Source organism: Epinephelus lanceolatus, chromosome 22, assembly GCF_041903045.1.
Source record: "Epinephelus lanceolatus isolate andai-2023 chromosome 22, ASM4190304v1, whole genome shotgun sequence".
Lineage (NCBI taxonomy): Eukaryota > Metazoa > Chordata > Actinopteri > Perciformes > Serranidae > Epinephelus > Epinephelus lanceolatus.
In genome coordinates, this window is record NC_135755.1 from 19700459 (window position 1) to 19719100 (window position 18642).

At 41.8% G+C, this 18642-nt stretch overlaps 1 protein-coding gene across 1 annotated transcript in view; it reads left to right on the plus strand.

Moving 5' to 3' along the window:
• Positions 1–17637, plus strand: part of tnfsf10l (TNF superfamily member 10, like) — an 83960-nt gene extending 66323 nt beyond the window's left edge. The window contains exons 3-7 of the mRNA XM_033609766.2: positions 11100–11136; positions 11225–11332; positions 13024–13187; positions 13420–13530; positions 13625–17637. Coding sequence (XP_033465657.1) covers positions 11100–11136; positions 11225–11332; positions 13024–13187; positions 13420–13530; positions 13625–13810 — 606 coding nt within the window. The 3' untranslated portion in view covers positions 13811–17637. The remainder of the gene's footprint in view (positions 1–11099; positions 11137–11224; positions 11333–13023; positions 13188–13419; positions 13531–13624) is intronic.
• The last annotated feature ends 1005 nt before the right edge of the window (positions 17638–18642 follow it).

An 18642-nucleotide genomic window follows, 5' to 3' on the forward strand; every position in this document is an offset into this window, starting at 1 on the left:
GTACATAATGATGCCATCTATATCTATGTCTATGCTGTCATAAAGGACACATAGGGACACACAGGGAGCATAAATTAGCCCTTGGAGCCTTGTCGGTCAATGAAATGATACTGGAACATTGTTCTAAGCTCAAAGTAGACAGAGCTTACCAAACTTAACATAACAAGCCTTATCAGTGCAGACGTGTGCGTGGAGAATTACCTCTGGTCAAATTTTCCATGGGGCTTACCCAGTCAAGCATCAGTTACCAGTCTGGCTTGTGGGGAGATATTAAAAAGGAAGGAGAGAGTGAAAGAAGGAAAGCAGGACAGATTGTTGTTACAGAGATGTTTGGTTTAAATTAAGCCAAATATGTAGATAACTCTTCCATCACCCAACTGTAAGGTTTTAAGCTACGGCGTTATCACTTTGGAGCTGGTGCCTCTTTCCTAAAATGATGGATGTCTAATTCCTTAACAGAACTGCGCCTTTTGACTCGGCCTTACCAGGAAGAACAGCAAAGCTAATATAAAAAAAAACTTTGTGTACACTCCTCCTTCTTCACATCTACATACCAATCTAGCTTTAAACAAAGTCTGAGTTACTGATTAATCATTGGCCCAGCTTTAAAATGAGCGACATTAGCCATTAGACGCACAAACCCGCAGGTATTTCATCTCCATCTTTGGTAAACACGTTCTCAAACATTCAAGTGACTGCTGTGGCTTTTCTTCCGAAAAATCACATTTGCATGCACACCAGAACTGGACAACACACACACACACACACACAAACACACACACACACACACAGTGCAGAATGAGTAGCCTCTTAGACCAGATTAGTGCCGATAAGAGTTTGTCGCCGTAGCTCAAAGAACTACACACTGAAACACACACACACACACACTGCCAGTCCAGGCCTGCCGGGGTTGAGCAGCATATTAAAGTATTGGGTTGCAGCTACTGCTAATCTGCAGAAGAAACGCTCCTTCATGTGCATACTTGTCCCTCTTTTTCCTCTCTCAATCCTCTCTTTCAGTCCTCCTCCTGTTCTTTTTTCTCCATACTTGTCCACTCTGACTCTCCTCTGTGTTTCCCCAACTTTTTTTTATCCTCATTCCTCTTCTTCTCTTGTTTCCCATAATTGTCCATCTTTGGCTCTCTGGTTTTCCCACCAACATCTGATTTTTGGCACTGCAGTGTCACGTACTCTGCATGCTTTGACTGTTGTGTTTATTCTCCGGAAAAATGACTTTATCAGTCGAAAAGTTCTGTACGATATTTTTAAACTTTGAACTGCGAAACAAAGGCAAAATAACGGAGTTTATTTTGATCCATCAATGACGTTTGATACATGATCCTTTGATTTCAATTGCCAATTTCAATTAGGATCTTGTCAGAAGAAAGACACCTTGAGTTGAAGCTTAAGGGTGCTTTCACACCTGCCCTATTTGGCTAGTTTCAATAGAACTCAAGTTCGTTTTCCCCCTAAGTGCGGTTCGTTAGGGCAGGTGTGAACACAGCAATCACACTCGGGTGCGCACCAAAACAACCAGACCAAGACCTTCTTGAAGAGGTGGTCTCGGTCCTGAAACAAATGAACTCTGGTTCTGTGGTGAGAACGTCTTCTGACCTCAATCCGAACCAACTGCAGTCGCTTTATGCATTGGTTGAGTTAAACATGAGCATGTTACAGTCCTGGAGGATTATTAATGTGCGCCTCCTCCTGTACTGCTTTAATATGCACATTTAGCACTGTACAGTGTATGGTTTGCCTAAAATGAACAATGACAGTAATATAGTCCACGATGACCAGTGCTAAAATCAACCTGCGTAGTTGTCCCTCCATTGTGACATTAGAAAGTGTCACATTTATCTTGCAAGTGTACTCTTCTTCAATGTTTTGTTTACTTTATGGCTTTTCCAGCATCGAAATTCTGACCAATCAAGAGCAGCTTTCTCGCGGAGGCATTTGATCTGGTCCGCTTGTAAATGCTGCCGTGAGAACACGAACCAACTCTAGGCAATTATGCAACTTTGTAACAAAATTAGTCCCTGATTCAGACCAAAGCAAGACAACTCTAGGTCTGAAAGCACCCTAAGTCAAGTTATCTCAGCCTCTGCTGCTTCAATTTTGATCTCTCTTTTATAAATTTGTCTTTTCAAAATGTATAAAATTTCCAGAGTGCATCTTTAAAACACCTGCTATGACATCAGTATTTTGGAGTGGAGACATGAAGAAGTGGATAAGGCCTGCCAAAAAGGAATTTTCAGGGATTTACTCACACCATCTCGTCATACTTTCATATCTCTTCTGCTTGTACAGTAAACATCCATGTTTCCCTTCTGTTTCTCTCATTTATGCCTTCTTATTTTAGCTTTTGGCCAGACAAAATATGAAGAAATCAGACTCTCTTGTGCTAAACAGGGCAAAAGAGTAGAGTCCACAGTTTATTTGTTGTTGGTGTTATTGTTGTTGGACTTGTGGTGTTACATGCTGCCATAAAGTCATAAAGTCAGCAGCACACACACTGACAGTGCCCTGGTGTCAGTCTATAGATGCAACACATAAAGATCACTCCGAGGTCACTCTGCCAGTGACCTTCATCTTTGAAGCTTGCCACACCAGAAGCTACAGGCTGATTTACTGGAAACAGAAGTGGCCCACTTAACGAGGGCAGGGGTGTAATCTTTCACAGTAAAACAGTAAAACCGCCATGTGACAAAACCCTCGTTTGGGGCAAAGCTCAAAAACACATAAACTTACTGACTTACTTCTTGGTAGCAGAGAGCAGGATAAGAAGCCTTTTCTCTACATGGGAGCACACTGCGATTAACCCTGTGGCAAAGTCTGATGTGCAGAATTTATTGCTTTAGAGAAGTTAGATAACATTTTACCGAGAAGAAACTTTTGGCTATTGTGTAACGGTTATGGTTAGAGTTTGAATTTCTGCAGGATCATGCTTGGTGTCACTGTGAAATCATCCATATATGAAGACAAGAACAATGACACAACTGATGTCAGCAATGACAGGGCTTCAATCAAACTACAGGAGCGAAAGGTCACATCAAATTTCCAATCTATTGTTGGCTCACTCTTCATGCTTGCTGATAGGACGGAGAGTTAGACGTGTTTGGGAAACACGTCAGGGGCAAGTAAAGCGACTGTGGTGATGTTATCAGAGGCCATCTTGGTGCCCCACAGGCATGCATGCCATGCAGTCCAGCTTATGACCTTTTCAAACTTCCTCTCTTTAGTCTCAAAGAAAAGAAGCACCTCAGAAATATTTGCTAGAATTAAGAGAAATCCTTAAACAAGACGTGAATGATTTCAGAAATCCTTACAGTAAGCACTGAAGAGACTTATCGTATAGGTATATCCCAACAGTGCTGCTGCTTTTATAACAAAGTGTGAGATATGTGATTGATACACTAAGTCCATTTTGGGCTATCTGGGCCATACCAAAGGTCACGGCAAACTATAAAGACTCATCCGTCAACATCATGCATCAAACACAAGAATACATCATTTTGAAGAAATCCAACAACAGAGTCATGAACTTATTCAGCTTCCAGGCTTCACAATAAAAGACACCTACATGTTAAACACAGGTGTAAGAGATCTAAGATGAAACGTGAACTGAGACGAGGAAGTCTTAAAAAATGTTGACAAACAGTGCATGCAGCGTTCATTAATTCCAGCTCATGTGCGGGGATCTACTGAAGTGGTGTACAACTCCAATTACTGTTTTCCGGTAATCCCTCCAGACTAAAGATGCTCTTAAACTGTAGAGGAAGTTGTCTTGTGTTCACCGAGAATTCCATTGTCGTCTTCATTTTACTGCCGGATCTGATACTGTCACGCATCCTTTGATTGATCTATCGACCATCTGATTTTCCCCTTTCCAAAGACAACGATTTAATATCCAGTATGAATAAGTGATTTGCCATTATTGCATCATCTGAAAGTTTGACATTATCAGACTTTGTATAGACTTACATAAAAAGTAATTAAAAGTCATTTTAGTCAGACATTTATGGTTTGTTTTTTATGGAGCTCAGAGAACACATTTCTGATAAGTGGCATCAGATAAAACAAGGTTATTACCTTGACACTAGTTTTATTTGGTTCATGCTGTTGTCATTAATTAGCAAACTGCACCAACAAGCAACAAAATGAAGCCCCTGTTATCTGGGATTATCCCATGATGTCAGCTGTAATTGGCCTTTCAGCGAAAGGCCAGAGTAATGACTTCAAGCTGGAATCACCCAAACAAGGCAAGACTTTAAAAAGTACCAGTAGGCTCCCAGTGCTGAGTAGTAGTGAACTACATGTAACAAAGCTGGTAGTTTTGCAGGAGCATGGTACAAACAGTGGTTACATGAGCCTCAAAACCAGCCACAACGCAGCCCTGAGCAGAGTGACCATCCTCTACTGACCAATCAAGGGACTGCAGTGTTCACAGCTCCACCTTTTAGTTGTGTGCTAGGTACCCCAACAGAGGGGGGACCAAAAATTGGGACAGTATGGAACGATTCCATTGGTACCATCCACAACTTTTCACAGTGGAAACAGAAAAAAAGTGCACCGAACTGAACTGAATTGTACCGTACTGCTCAGTGGAAACAGGGCTTAAGAATGCCACTGCCAACTTGTCAATCCTCGCAATCGTTCAGTGGCCCTACATGTCAAAATATGACACTCTAGGTTCCCCTCCGGCATCAGTTTGAAACAACTTTGTTTTTAGATTTACTTACTTAGGTGTAGGCGACAAAAGCACATGGTTAGTGTGCTATTAATTTAATGACAAACATCACTAATGTAGTATACTGCACATACTAGCACACTACATCGTTACTAAAATAACTCCACTGACTTTTGGTTTCACACAGCAGGGCTCAACAATAAGGATTGCCCAATTGCCCGGGGCAAGTAAAACTCAAGGTCGGGCATGTAAACTAACAACTCACTTGCCCGATCGGGCAAGTTGCTAAAAATAGTAAAAGTTAAAACGTGCTCTGATGCAGTGGTCTCTCTGCCTGAAGTCACAGGCACACGTAACAATGTCCTGCCCACAGCGACCATTGATATTATTTTGATATTATAATATAATAACATAACAACATACTATTTATGGTGTTATGTCATCGTGTCATTTCTGTCTCTACATGGTCACGCGTTAACAATTCTCCTCTGCTCTCTGTATCGTGCACGGCGGAGTTCTGCCACACACACACACAGGTGATCACGCTAGAGCGACTCGGGCCACATTTTCCTGACCAAACCTGACCCCGAGCCCGGTGCAGTTTGTCAGCTGACAAAGTTATTGAAGTGGACAGTGTGTAGCCTATATAACCATCCACAGACTGCTGTTACACACAGACAAACACGCTGCTCGCACAGCAGCGTAGCGCGGCACTCATGCTGAGCTTGTGTTGCGTTCAGGCGTTGTCACGTAAATAACAACTTCCAGCACTTAAATAGGTCATAGCACAAAACAGCAGCATGTCAAGTGACTTTTTACTTTTATTATATTCAATACAATTGTATTTTCCTAAATCTTGAGACACCTCATATGTAAGCTAGACAGACATTTCACCTGCTCATTACTGTGCACACATGTACTGTATGTACTTAGTCCTAAAGAGCCCTTCTGGTGCCAGTAGATACATAGAAACATCCCAGCAGGCTGTGCTTTGCAAGCATACAAAAAAGTTTCACGCATGTGAAAATTATTTTTTTTAATGCGTGTGCTTCACCTCCGCTGCTACAACTCCATCCTAGAGGAAACACTGCTGTGTGCGTTTTGTGCAACAGGTGGATGTGGTTGTCTACTGGTAGAGTAGAGAGAGAGCTAAGTAGCGTTGAAGTAGAGTAGAGCAGGGCAGAGAGATGGAAGCAAAATATATTAAACCCGGTGTTAATACAGCAGAACTGGAGAGAGGGGTGAAAATAGAGGTGGGCATGGCTCAAGTAGGGCGCAAAATTATAGACGGAGAACGATTGACAGTTTTTTCACTTTAAGCCCTGACACTGTCATATTTGTGTAGGAATTAAGCTACAATACATGACATATGTTGTTTTAATTAATAAATACAGTGTGAATAAAGATTACATAACATAAAAATAACTGCAGTCTTTGTTATTTGATAGCCGCTTAAATTAAACAATTTTTATAGGGCAAGTAAAAACTGACTTCAGGCAAGTAGATCTCTGACCAACTTGCCTGACCGGGCAAGTGAAAAAAAACCTTAGCGTTGAACCCTGCACACAGGAAAGGAACAGCGGTCTCCTAGTTAAAAGTCCAACGTTTGTTTGACCCATCCACCTCCACTCCCACTCCCCCTATGTGGACTTTCTTGATCTTTTCACTCCATTGTTTTGGGCATCAAATATGCCTCTGCCTGGTGCGACTCATACTGCTACTAAAGGGTGCCTCGGTGCATCTGTATCAGACATCAAGGGCTACTGGCCATGCATCGATATTTGAGGAGTTTGGAGAGAGACCGGGTTCTATTACCATTGCCTTGCCACGTTTGCACATTCCCATGAATAGTGGTTTGATATATATATGTATATATATATATATATATATATATATATATATATATATATATATATATGTGGTTTGTGTATGACCACTGAGCAAATGGGCACCTTTTTGCTTTGCTGTGACTTTTTTGTATTACAGTTTGCTTTAATTTCATATCACATGTACATTGTCAATATGATCAATATTTCACAAAGTAGTTTGAACTATTTTTCGAACCAAATGTTTCACACTGTAGAATCAAGAGTGCACTGTTTCTACATATGTACACTGTTGGAAATACCCATGTGCAGTGGTGCTGCTGAGAATATGTTTCAAGGTTATTACAGGGATGTTTGTTTTTGAATATCACGAACCATTTTCCTCTCTTTAGAGGAGGCTGTCTGTTTGTAGCCATTTGCTATTGATCAGCATGAACACCACAACAATTTATTACATGACGGCTTACCGTAATTTGCCACAGCCAGAGTCTCTGTTTTATCTCAGTTAATTGTGTTGAGGGGTTTTTTGCGTATTTCGAAGAAAGTCTCCTCCAGGAAAGAAATTCTCAAAGTGTCACATTCATTTTCTCAAATTTAGTGTCTTTTCAATTGATTTCAAGCAGGTTTTTACACTGTTTACTCTAAATGTGTTAATATCCAACTACATACAGTGTGCTCTAAACACAAACCAGATGCAAACAATGAGTAAAGAAAGACTGTAAATGGACTTTAACTCTGCATGACATTCACCTTTAAACATGCAGCTGGTCAGAGTCTCTGAGGATGCCACAGAAAGCTTCCACCGCTGTGTGGAACATAAATTATGCATGAAGCCTCAACAGCTGATTTTACTCATTAGGCATCCACCAGTTTCCCATGTGAGCGTTTAAGCATTAAAGACAGCAGACATGTTGAACTTGTATATTGAAAACATGCTGTTCTGAAGGCCCCTGACAGAGGCCTGAAAGCTCACAGTGGGTCGAAGCGCCTGAAAACTCCCCCCACATCTTTTTTCCTTTTGACTTCTCTTGTTCAACTACAGCCACATGCAGGGCCGAAATCTGTTGCCAATTTTTTCCCTTTCTTTAAGTGTGTGTGCGTGTGCATGTGGGTAATTTTCTGCTTTCAGGACTTGAGGAACGTGAGGCAGAGACAGGCCCGACACGCCTAGTGAGACCAGCTAACACGGCCCGCTTCATGCTCTATACTTTACTGTATTGGGTTCCCCTCAGAGTATATAGGGTATACACGAGTGGGAGGCCCATGCTTACACTCACACAGACACACACACTCGCACACACACGCCAAACCCCAGAGCGATCATGTCTAATTTGCAGGTTGGGTTGAGTGTTTGATGCAGGAGAAACAAGGCCCCATTGCCAAGAATAACACCATGGTTAGAGCTGGATGACCATTAAAAACACCGGTGAAATTAATCATATTCAGGATTTTGTGGCATTTTGGTAAATTAATCAGGGAGATTTATACCACAGGGGGTTCCAGTGCCTTGCTGCAGGGACTTAAGGCAGGCCACATGACTAGTAACAGGTGATTAAACCTCTGACCTTTTGCTTTCAAGGTTAACAAACACAGACAAAGGTAGAAATATAAAAGACAAGAGACAGACTGCAGAAAGAAATGTTAAAAAAGGAGGGAACAAAGACGGTGAAAGGTTAGCGTGTAGAGAGAGTAATGCCAAATCCCATTTCTAACTTTTACACCTACCCCACGTTTTCAAATGCCACTTTGACCCTCGAAACAGAGTTCAAAGGGGTAATGGTTGAATACGTCCCCTCTTAAATAGGACAACCTTTCAAGACCCTCATACTACAATGGTATGTTTGCATTTACGTAAACAGCAACAAGTGCAAATAAGGTCTTTTGCAGTGGTGATATTTCTTGAGTGGGCTACAGACTTGTAACGGATGCTCACGATTCGTTCACAACTTAGGTGTCACGCTATCGATCAATCAACCAAGATCGAAACAAGATTAGATGTTAGACGATATTAGATTAGCTGTAACAACTTAAGCACCTTTGCTGCTGGACTTTAGGTATATTTTGGGCGCCATATCCTCCTGAGACTCTATTTCCTTATACAAGGACATCACATTTTGGATTTACTGCACCTTATACTTCATTCTGCTTAACTTAGAGCTGTTGTCCTCGTTTGCAGACACTTTTTTGTGCCATCTAGTGGCAGTAAGATGACAATACACCAATCCATGTAAAAACAAGATGGCAGCCATCTCTGGCAAGTCAGTCTGCAGCCGATCCTGACACAAACTTGGACAAGGTACAAAACCTGATCACATTTGATGGTTGGAACTTGTTTATCTATGATTAATAACTTTAGTTGTTTGATATGCTGACAGATTTCACCAATTTTAGCAACGGAAACAAGCTAGCTAGCTAATTATCGGCACAGTAGTGATATCTTTTGTTGTGCTTGTTATAAAGAAAAGGACCAAAATACATTGAAACAACAAGAACAACAACAATCAGGACACTCTACCCCTAGACGTGAAGGCACAACACGTAGGGGTAAGAGCTAAGTGATAGGGGCAAAGGGTGTATTGGGGTTTGGTCCAATGTGAATGAAGGGTGATGAAGTGATAAAAGCTAAACCACACAGTTAAAATGAAAGGATGAGAAGAGAGAGACAGGATGTTAGAGTTATTGCTGAAAACATATAAAAGGGGTGACAGGCTTGATTTAGAAAGTGAGGAAGACAAAAACAAGGCGCAACAGTTGGCACAAAAAGCAAGAACATGCAAGTGTGTGAAAGAAGGGAAATTATTGAGTGTGTGAGACTGAGAAAATGCATCTGTATATGTGTGTGTGTTGACATCTGAATTTCCATGGCTTGGCTGCTTCTTCATCTGGGGAAGATGAAACAGAACGAGGGATGACACAAAGGAGGAGGAAATAAAACAGAGACGGGACGGAGAGGAGATGTGTGCCGCCGGGAGGAAAGGAGGGAAAGTTAATTCTTGTGATGACTGAAGGAGGCAGGAGATGAGGAGGAGGAAGATGCGGCCTGTCTTTCAACTTCAAACCAATCTGCGACTTAATTATAACCTTGTTTAGAGTATGATATGGCCCATTTCACAGGGAAAAAAAAAGACAAAAGAGATTTTAAATCCCACATTTTAAACCAAAGTGACAGAGAATGGTGTTGACAGAGACCAATGTAACACATAACAGAAAGCGGGGAGCTACGCACAGCTGCAAGAACATCGAAAGAAAAAATGTTGCAAAAGCTCTTTGATCCATTTCCTGTTTGTGTGGTAATGTCTTTCCTTTTAACAAAATAGTACTCCATACGCTTTTAACAACAAACCTGGAGCAACATCACTTTTCTTGTGCTTTAAGAACAATCTTTACGGAGTTTAGACACACTTATACTGATGACTTCTTTGTCGTCTATAATATATCAAGCCTCGTCTAACAATAACATAGAAAACATAGAAATAATAGATTCATTCCAACACGATTACACTTGCAGTCACCAGACTCCATTGACGAAAACAGTCATTTTGGCTCACTTAAAACAGAAGCTGCTGGTCTACAACTGCCTTAATCAGTTAGTTACTTAGTGTTATTGTGTGTCTTTGAGGAATCCGAAGTACCCTTTTTAAATGCCAATGTCACACAGTAACACAACAAAACTGATGGAAGCAGCGGTAGACCAGCAACTCCCTTGTTCGGCGATGTTAAACACTATTTGTCTCTGTGGAATCTGTCTCAACACTCTTTGGTATTGGTCACAACTTGGTCTTGGTTTCGGTGGTCTTGACAACAACACCGCTAAGCTGCTGGTCGATAGCTGCCTTGATCAGTTAGCGTGCGTTATTCTGTGTCTTTGGGGAGTCCAAACTAACCCTTTTAAATGCCAAAGTCACACAACAACACAAACAAAACTGACAGAGGCAGCGGTAGACCAGCAGCTCCTGTGTTCGGCGATGTTAAACACCATCTTTCTTGATGGTATCTGGCTTTGAAGAGTTCTCAGTCTCAATACTCTTTGGTATTGGTCACAACTTGGTCTTGGTTTCGGTGATCTTGACAACAACACTGCTAATACGGTCTTTCGGCTTCACCATAGTGAGATTTTACGACAGCTACTTCTGCGTTGTTAGCATATACGACCTCTACTGTTGCATGTCTGTTGTGATCTCTCGAGAACCCTCCCCTTTTTACATATAAAGGGATTTTTTGTGCATATTTTCTTATCCAAATCAATGGTCTAAAGTTATCTAAGAAGGACTTTGTATTCCAAAACTTTTATCACACAATACGGTCATGTTTATTACAACCATTTCAGTCTGCAAGACCACACTCACAGCCAGTGTTGGCTGTTTAACCACCACAGCAAAGACAGAACAACAGCAGGGTAATAATTAACTTCACTTTCATAAAAGTGACGCCATATACAAGAGGACAAACAAATCTGGTCAACATTTCTAACTACAACGAACTGAAAGGAAAAATACTAAAAGGTCGAGCCATCTGAGAAACAAGTGTTACTGTTTTCTTTTTTTAATATGTTTTAGTGACCTGTATGTTTTCACACTTTCTTCCAGGTGACAGAGAACATCATCTCCAAACAAACCTTCATAGGTGAGAATCTCTTTCGTCCACACACATACAGAGAAAACAGTGCCACAAACATCATGTCTGACATTCTTTCACTTCCTCTCCCCTTCAGAGGCCAGAACCATGCCTCGCTCCTTCAACAACTCGGGGTCAAAGTTCATGACCTCGGTGGCCCAGAGGCCATCTGCCCACTTGACCCTCAGAGACACCAGCTCTCAAGGTGAGGCAGTACTGGGACTATTACTTTAGGTCAAGGGTTGAAGGAGGAGTGAAAAGGAAAGTCAACTGAATATCAAAACAGTTTGTGTGTGTTATCATAAATGTCAGGGTTAGAGGTTTATCACTGTATGTTTACGACTGCTGGAATACACCTTTTTTGTTGCGTGCTAAGCAATAAAACCATAAAAAGAGACATTAAAAAATATTTATTCCTTGCTGTTTGAATGATGCAGACATCTGGACGGAAAGACATTAAGGCACAAACCATGCAGATTTGAGTATGAAGGCGGAAAAGCACTGATAAATCACAGTTATGGGGGGTGGGACTTTGTTAATGAGAAGCAAAATGGCCAAAATTTCATAAAACTTTTGCCGAAAGCTTTTTGTTTTTGCAAGAAAAGAGGAAATCAGACAAACAGCGACACATGAAAGCAAACATTTGAGCATGAAGTGCGGGAGCAGCTGTTGCTAATGTTAAGTCCGAAATATTCTTTAAATTGCGTCATCTTATTGTCTATGCACATGCCCTTTAACATAAACTCGGGATGTGTTAGATCATTGAGCTCTATCCTTTTATCTTACCTCAGGGAACAGGCTGCTTTCTGTAATAAATCCCTTAATCGTTAATATAAGGGCAAGCTGAGGAGCATAAGACTCCAACTTGCTGTATTAAGGATCAATTCAGTTGTTTTATCCATTTAAGTTACTTATCCTGTGCACATTCCACCTTAATCTCAAATATAAAGTATTAAGTTGTACATTAAAGGATTCAGATTCATGTGTCTGACCATTCCTCCTCAAATAAATATCACTTCCTGCATGCCAGAGGCTTTTTCCTGAGAGAAAACAAGCAGCAACCTTCATGAACCGGCCGGATCGGCGAGGTATATCAATTCATACAGCAGTAAAATGGATATTTATTAGGACAGCGGCACCGATAAGAATAATGGAGCATATGTGTGTTGTTAAACATGGACTTTGAAATGTTGGAATGTGTGTGTGTGTGTGTGTTAACCAGACTTTTGTATCGTCACATCTGAGGCTGGCGTGCAAACTGAAGGGTGTTAACAATCTGGCAACGGCCGACTGATGCTATTTCCATTGAGTTGACAAAGGGTAGGAATGGTGCTGTATGTGTGTGTGTGTGTGTGTGTGTGTGTGTGTGTGGGGGTGTGTGTGTGTGTGTGTGGGGAAGAAGGAAGAGAGGGTGAGGTTCACACATTCAGCCTGGATTTCTCATAAGGAAGTACGGCAGCAAGAAACTTTGAGGGTTGACTTTTGATGTTTTTTTCCACAAAAAAAAAAAAAATCTTAACAAATGACAAGGAAACAATAGTGTGTTAGCCAAGCCAGAGCATTACCACACACACACACACACACACACACACACGGCAAAGACATAGCTGCGATACAAGCGACACCACACTCCTCTGCAGGATCTACCTCCTGTAGGTGTTCCTTTGTTAAATGTGCATCCGCCATTCTACACAGTATGAATGATAAAGGCGTCAAGTACGAAGACGGGATGTGATGCATGCGTCCACAGGAAAAGATGCATGTTAAATGTGGAAGGAAAGACTTGCTGGCTCAGAGCCAGGCGACAGACTGCGAGCTGGCGGTGTACTACTCATCATCCTTCCTACGTCTCTCTACAAATGTTCCTCACCTCTCCTGTCTCCTTCCCATCAACAGGGTTCCCTCCCTACCCGATCCCCACACCGGGTCTCCACCAGTCCTGTCGCCATGTGGTCCGCACGTGGGCCAACCAGAGCTTCGGAGCTCACCTGCACAACATGACCCTGTCCAATGGGAAGCTGCGAGTGCCTCAGGATGGGCGGTACTACCTGTACTCCCAGGTGATCAATCCTCAATCAATCCATCCTCACCGAAAATGTTGGCATTTTGGAAAAAATGCATTCAAGTTTTCGATCAATCAGTGTTTTGAACTTTCGAGTATCTAAATCAGATAATTATTTCAGCTTTGATCCAAAGTGCCTCTCAGTGTTGGAGCCTTTACAGTGTGAGTGGAACAATCCTAACACTGCATTATTTTGATCATCTTTCCCTGCTCTGCTCTCCTGCCTCCAGGTGTATTTTCGTTACCCGTCCCCAGCAGCCAGTGACGGAGACCAGCGCAGTGTCAGCCACCAGCTGGTGCAGTGTGTCTACAAGAAAACCTCCTACCCCAGCCCCATACAGGTATATTATCCCTTTTCCACTTGAGATAATAAGGTCATGTTAAGTGATACAAACTGTTAAATAACTTTCGTACCTTGACTTCACCTGTCTTTAGCTCCTGAAGGGGGTGGGAACAAAGTGCTGGGCCCCAGACGCCGAGTACGCCCTCCACTCCGTCTACCAGGGAGGACTGTTTGAGCTGAGGGCCGGCGATGAGCTCTTTGTCTCTGTCTCTTCCCCGACGATGGTCAACGCCGATGATTCCTCCAGCTACTTCGGCGCTTTCCGTCTGGACCTCTGAGAGGAAAAGATGGGAGAGAAAAGGAACAGATGGATAAATGGGTGGGCTGGAGACAGTGAGTTAGGGGCCTTTTGAATATCCGTTGATTGGAAAAAAGTGTCATATAGGCAGAGCTGTGGGATATTGACCGGGATCTTGGATCCTCTGCTGGGACGGATACACTGAAGGATGGAAGGATTGGGGTTTGAAAGGCTTCGCTTGAGTGAAAGGGAAAAGAGCAGATTTGTCTTCCTTACTCTCCGCAAAGCGAACCCCAACCATCGAGAGCGAGATATACAAAGATACATGTGCAATCACACAAAACTAAATGTGAGGATATCAATTTTCTGTTGATTTTTCGGGGAAGGAAATTGCTTTTGGATGTCAAAAACAGAAGTAAACCACAGAAAAAACATTAAAAAAACCTTCCTGTTAGACGAGATTCGCCCACAAAATTAGGCCACCCTGCTGCCTGTACCCCAAAATAACACATGGCTCTCAGTATATCTCGCATGTCAGCAGCTTTTTTGCGGGAAGCAATCGGACCCCTTGGATTTGGATTCAAGACCGAAGAATGTACACACAATAAAAACTCAATCCTCGGCATCGGAGATGTGAGGAAGGACTGTGGAACGGGAGCAGAAGAAAGTCAAATGATCAAACCAAAGCAAAGAAATTGTGGAATATAACTTTTTTTTGAAAGCGTGCCATGAGAGTACTGTACATATGAATGGCGGAGAATGAGATGTAGACAATGAACTGTGGTGATTTTTAAAGTAATTCATATGTATTTTTACCTTGACTGGACTAAAAACCACTTGGATTTTGCTGAGGACTATTTACAACACTAGAGCTGTGGATTTTATGCAAAGACATTTTTAGAGGAGATTGTTTCTTTGTACTGGATACAGTAATAAGACTGTGAGAAGCAATATAGAGTGCCTTATGAACAAACAAAGGACGAATGAAAACAAGGAGAAAGGAGAGGCAGAACTCTTGTATATGCCAATAAGAAGGAGCCCAGCAGAAGAAGATAAAAGGAAAGAGAGTTAGAGGGGCTGAGGGCGGCATGCAGCCCGACCTGTCTGTGTTGTTGATCTCTCTTCTCTCTTTCACTTTCCCTCGCAATCTTTTGTCTTGTAAAGTATTTTAATATCTTGTCTTTCTTGTCTACCCTGTGAAGCTGCATTCAGTTTTATTTTTAAAAAGGCTTAAGGTTAAGCAACCAACCAGAAAACACCTGTGGGAACAAGCACGTGCAAAAAGGCTAATTGCACAAACACAAAGACATTCACAGGTGTCGGTGCTTTTCGTCAGTTTCACAAACCAGAAAATGAAAGTTGGTCCACTGGAGAATTGATGATACACAAAAATACCAAAGTAACATCTGACCTAAAATGGGAACAGACTTGCTGTACTTTAATGTTACCTTTAGTTTCAGTTAAAAAAATAGTGTGACATTTTGGGAAAGACCAACTTGACGCCAGGAGACAGTTAGCATAGCTTAGCACAAAGACTAGAAATGAGGGGCTCTGTCCCTAAGAGACAAAATCCTCCTAAAGGCTTACCGTTTACCCTTGCTCCCAGTCTTTGTGCTAAGCTAATCTATTTGGTATTAAAACCCTCCTCTTTACCTGACAACAAATAGCCTTATCTCCCAAAATGTTGAACTATTCCTTTAAAAGGTAACTTAAGTATTTTTCACCCATGTTTTTGTGTCTACGTGACTAAAATTTCTAAAACTGGTCCAGTATTGAGTGAGACCGATCACTTTACCTGCAGTCAAGTGTTTGCTTTTGCCACTGACATGCTCAGATTGTTATCCTCAGTATCTGATAACATTATGGAAAGGATCCCTACAGAGACAGGCCTTTTGTTAAAGAGAAAGATCCTTTTTGTTTAACCAGAAACAGCTCCGAAATCGCTATCGCCAAATCCACCAGACCCCATTTAAGTAAACGCTAATTTTAGCCTGTGTAGAGCCAACATACTTTCACGTCTAACTGGGTAATTTAAGGGTGTATTTCAACCAAACTACAGCTGGTTGTTGTTGAAACAGTTAATTAAGGTTGTTTTACAATGATACAATTACTGTTTATTTAAATGGAGCCTGGTGAGTTAGGCGATAGTGATTTTGGGGCTGTTTCTGGTTACACAAAAAGGATCTTCCTCTTTAAGTGAAAGGTCTATCTCTGTAGGGATCCTTTCCATAATGTTGTCAGACACTTAGACGAATAATCTGAGCCTGTCAGTGGCAAAAACAAGCACTTTCAGTGAATGTAAATAGACTGTGCATATGCCCAGACTGGTAACATTGCAGCCTGTGCAGCATTCTTGAGAAATACTGGAGCAATTTTAAAACTTGTTGTTCCCATTAGTCACTTAGACACCAAAACATGTGAAAATGGGGTCCAAGTTTAAAAAAAGTTTCCCATTAATATTCTAACACCAGCCATTTATTTAGGTGCCAATAAGATGCCTTTTAACATAATAGTAGTAGTTAGCAAATAACTTTCATCTGGCTAACAAGAAGAACAGAATAAATTTGGCGATTTAATGTTGAAACTGTCAAAATCATGGTCAAGTTGCTTTTCAGACACTCCAACAACCGTTGACCAACAGATGTACAGCTCCAATATGGCTGCCAGTCACCTGTAGGCACTGACACACCCACAGAAACACACACAAACATTTCTGTGCCATTCTGATCCTGTGTGGCAGCTGGAAACACATTCACATGATTCATTTTCTTCAAATTTATCGAGCAGGCAGAGAAAAGGCGCAGAGCAGATTGAGTAACAAGACACAGATGCACATACAGAAAAAGTTTTAAGACAGCCAGAGTGGATATTCACAGACATAAACCATGCACCGACTAACACAGACTCAACCCCTGCACACTTTCCTCTCTGGCATGCACATGTACACACACACATCACCTCACACCACATCCACAGGCCAGTCTGTGCTCCACAGACACACACATCATCCAATGTCACGTCCAATGTAAAGACGCAAATACACACTCTCATTTATCCATGCTGTCTAGCCTCCCTGTGCCATCTGGTAGCTCTCAGTGATTAGTCAGGAGGCATGCAGGGAGTGTGTGTTAGTGCACTTGTGTTTGTTCAAAGGGCTCGGTTCACATGGACTATTCATTAAACGAGGTTAAACTAACATACGCACACACAAATAGACATTTCTTTGTTTGTGTTCCTTCATTTGTTTTCCCTGAGAGGAAAGGATTCATACGCTGACACACACACACCTCTAAGAAGGTGACATCCAGGCCATCCTTCTCACACTGTGGTTCACACACACCTGTATATATACTCTATGCAAGGTTATGTTAGGCTTTCAGGTTTTTCAGGAAGCTATGAAAATACAACAACACATCCTGGTTATTTTTCTGTGCAAAGCGCAAAATTGACACAATTTCATTTTGTGTTTGATTGCTGTTTTAGCTTTTTTTTTTTTTTTTTTTTTTACTGGGTGGCATGCACCTGGTCACGTTTCTGCTTCTCAGCCCGCCGACGCTCCATCACAGCTTGCCCTCACTCTGTAAACTTGAGCTTAAGCCAGTGTGTTATCCAGGGTAAACTTCAACAATCATACGGCCTTTTCTTTCTTGCACTCCGACCAACACAAACAGATCACTGAAGCAGGTCCAGCAGCGACGGTAATGCAACGTACACACTCATATCACAACAGCATACACTAAATCCCTGGTCCAGCTGGGAAAACTTTTGCATTGAATTTGTCTGAGGCGTGTTTGTACTGGACAGTTTTGTAGCTGTGAACATGTGTAGCACATTGTTGCTAAAACAATAAACAAATTTTTAAACTTTCCCTGTGTATGTGTAGATTTACAGTGTCGCAATGTGGTGATGTAGTGAGCAAAGAGAACAACATTGAACTACTCATCCCATTGATAGCTTCACAATAAGCATGGTACAGGTCATCTGAAGGTCAAATGACGTCCACAGTAGGCGTCTAAATCTTGGGGCCAACCTGGGGACAAGCTGAAATCTACAGCTCAACAGTTGTACTGTTAAAACTGGGCTCAAATTGTCTTAAAAGTTTCAGGTTTTTCAATAACCCAGTCACCAGAATTTTTTAATTTTTTATTTCTGCAAACCACGGCTATGCAACATTTTTACAATATTATGTATCCAATATGTCGAAACTTTAATGTGTTAATGTGCGATTACGTTTAGGCACAGAAGCCTCTTGGTTATGGTTGGGAAAAGACCATGTTTTGGCTTAAAATACAAGGGGCACAAACACTGCTGGATATGCTGCAGATGGCTCACTAAGAAACACCCATCTTTGGTGCCACAATCACATCTGAACATGTCGCCAGTGTCTCGCTAAACAACACCTGCTTTTGGTGCTCAATCACAGCTGGAAATACTGCCAACACCTGGTTTAGTTGGCACGATCGGAGCTGGAAATGCTGCCGATGTCTTGCTAAACAACACCCAGTTTCAGTGCTTCAATCACGGCTGGAAATGCAGCTGGTGTCTCGCAAACAAACCACCCACTTTGGTAGCACAATTGCAGCTGGAAACGTCTCACCAAAGAACACATGATTTTGGTGCCACTATCAAAGCTGGAAATGCCCCTGTTGTCACCAGGTTTTGTTGTTTGTTGGGGGAGCAGTGGTCTGCATCTTAGCAGCCGTCTCACCTGTAAAACACCATCCACCATCCCCTTCCCTCACCTCCTGATGACAAAGTCAGCTCATACACGTGATCAGAACTACGTCACTTTAGAAACATTGATTTATTACGTGTAAAACATACAGAAGTAACATATCCATGGTTTGCAGAAACTTAGAATGCTGACATTTT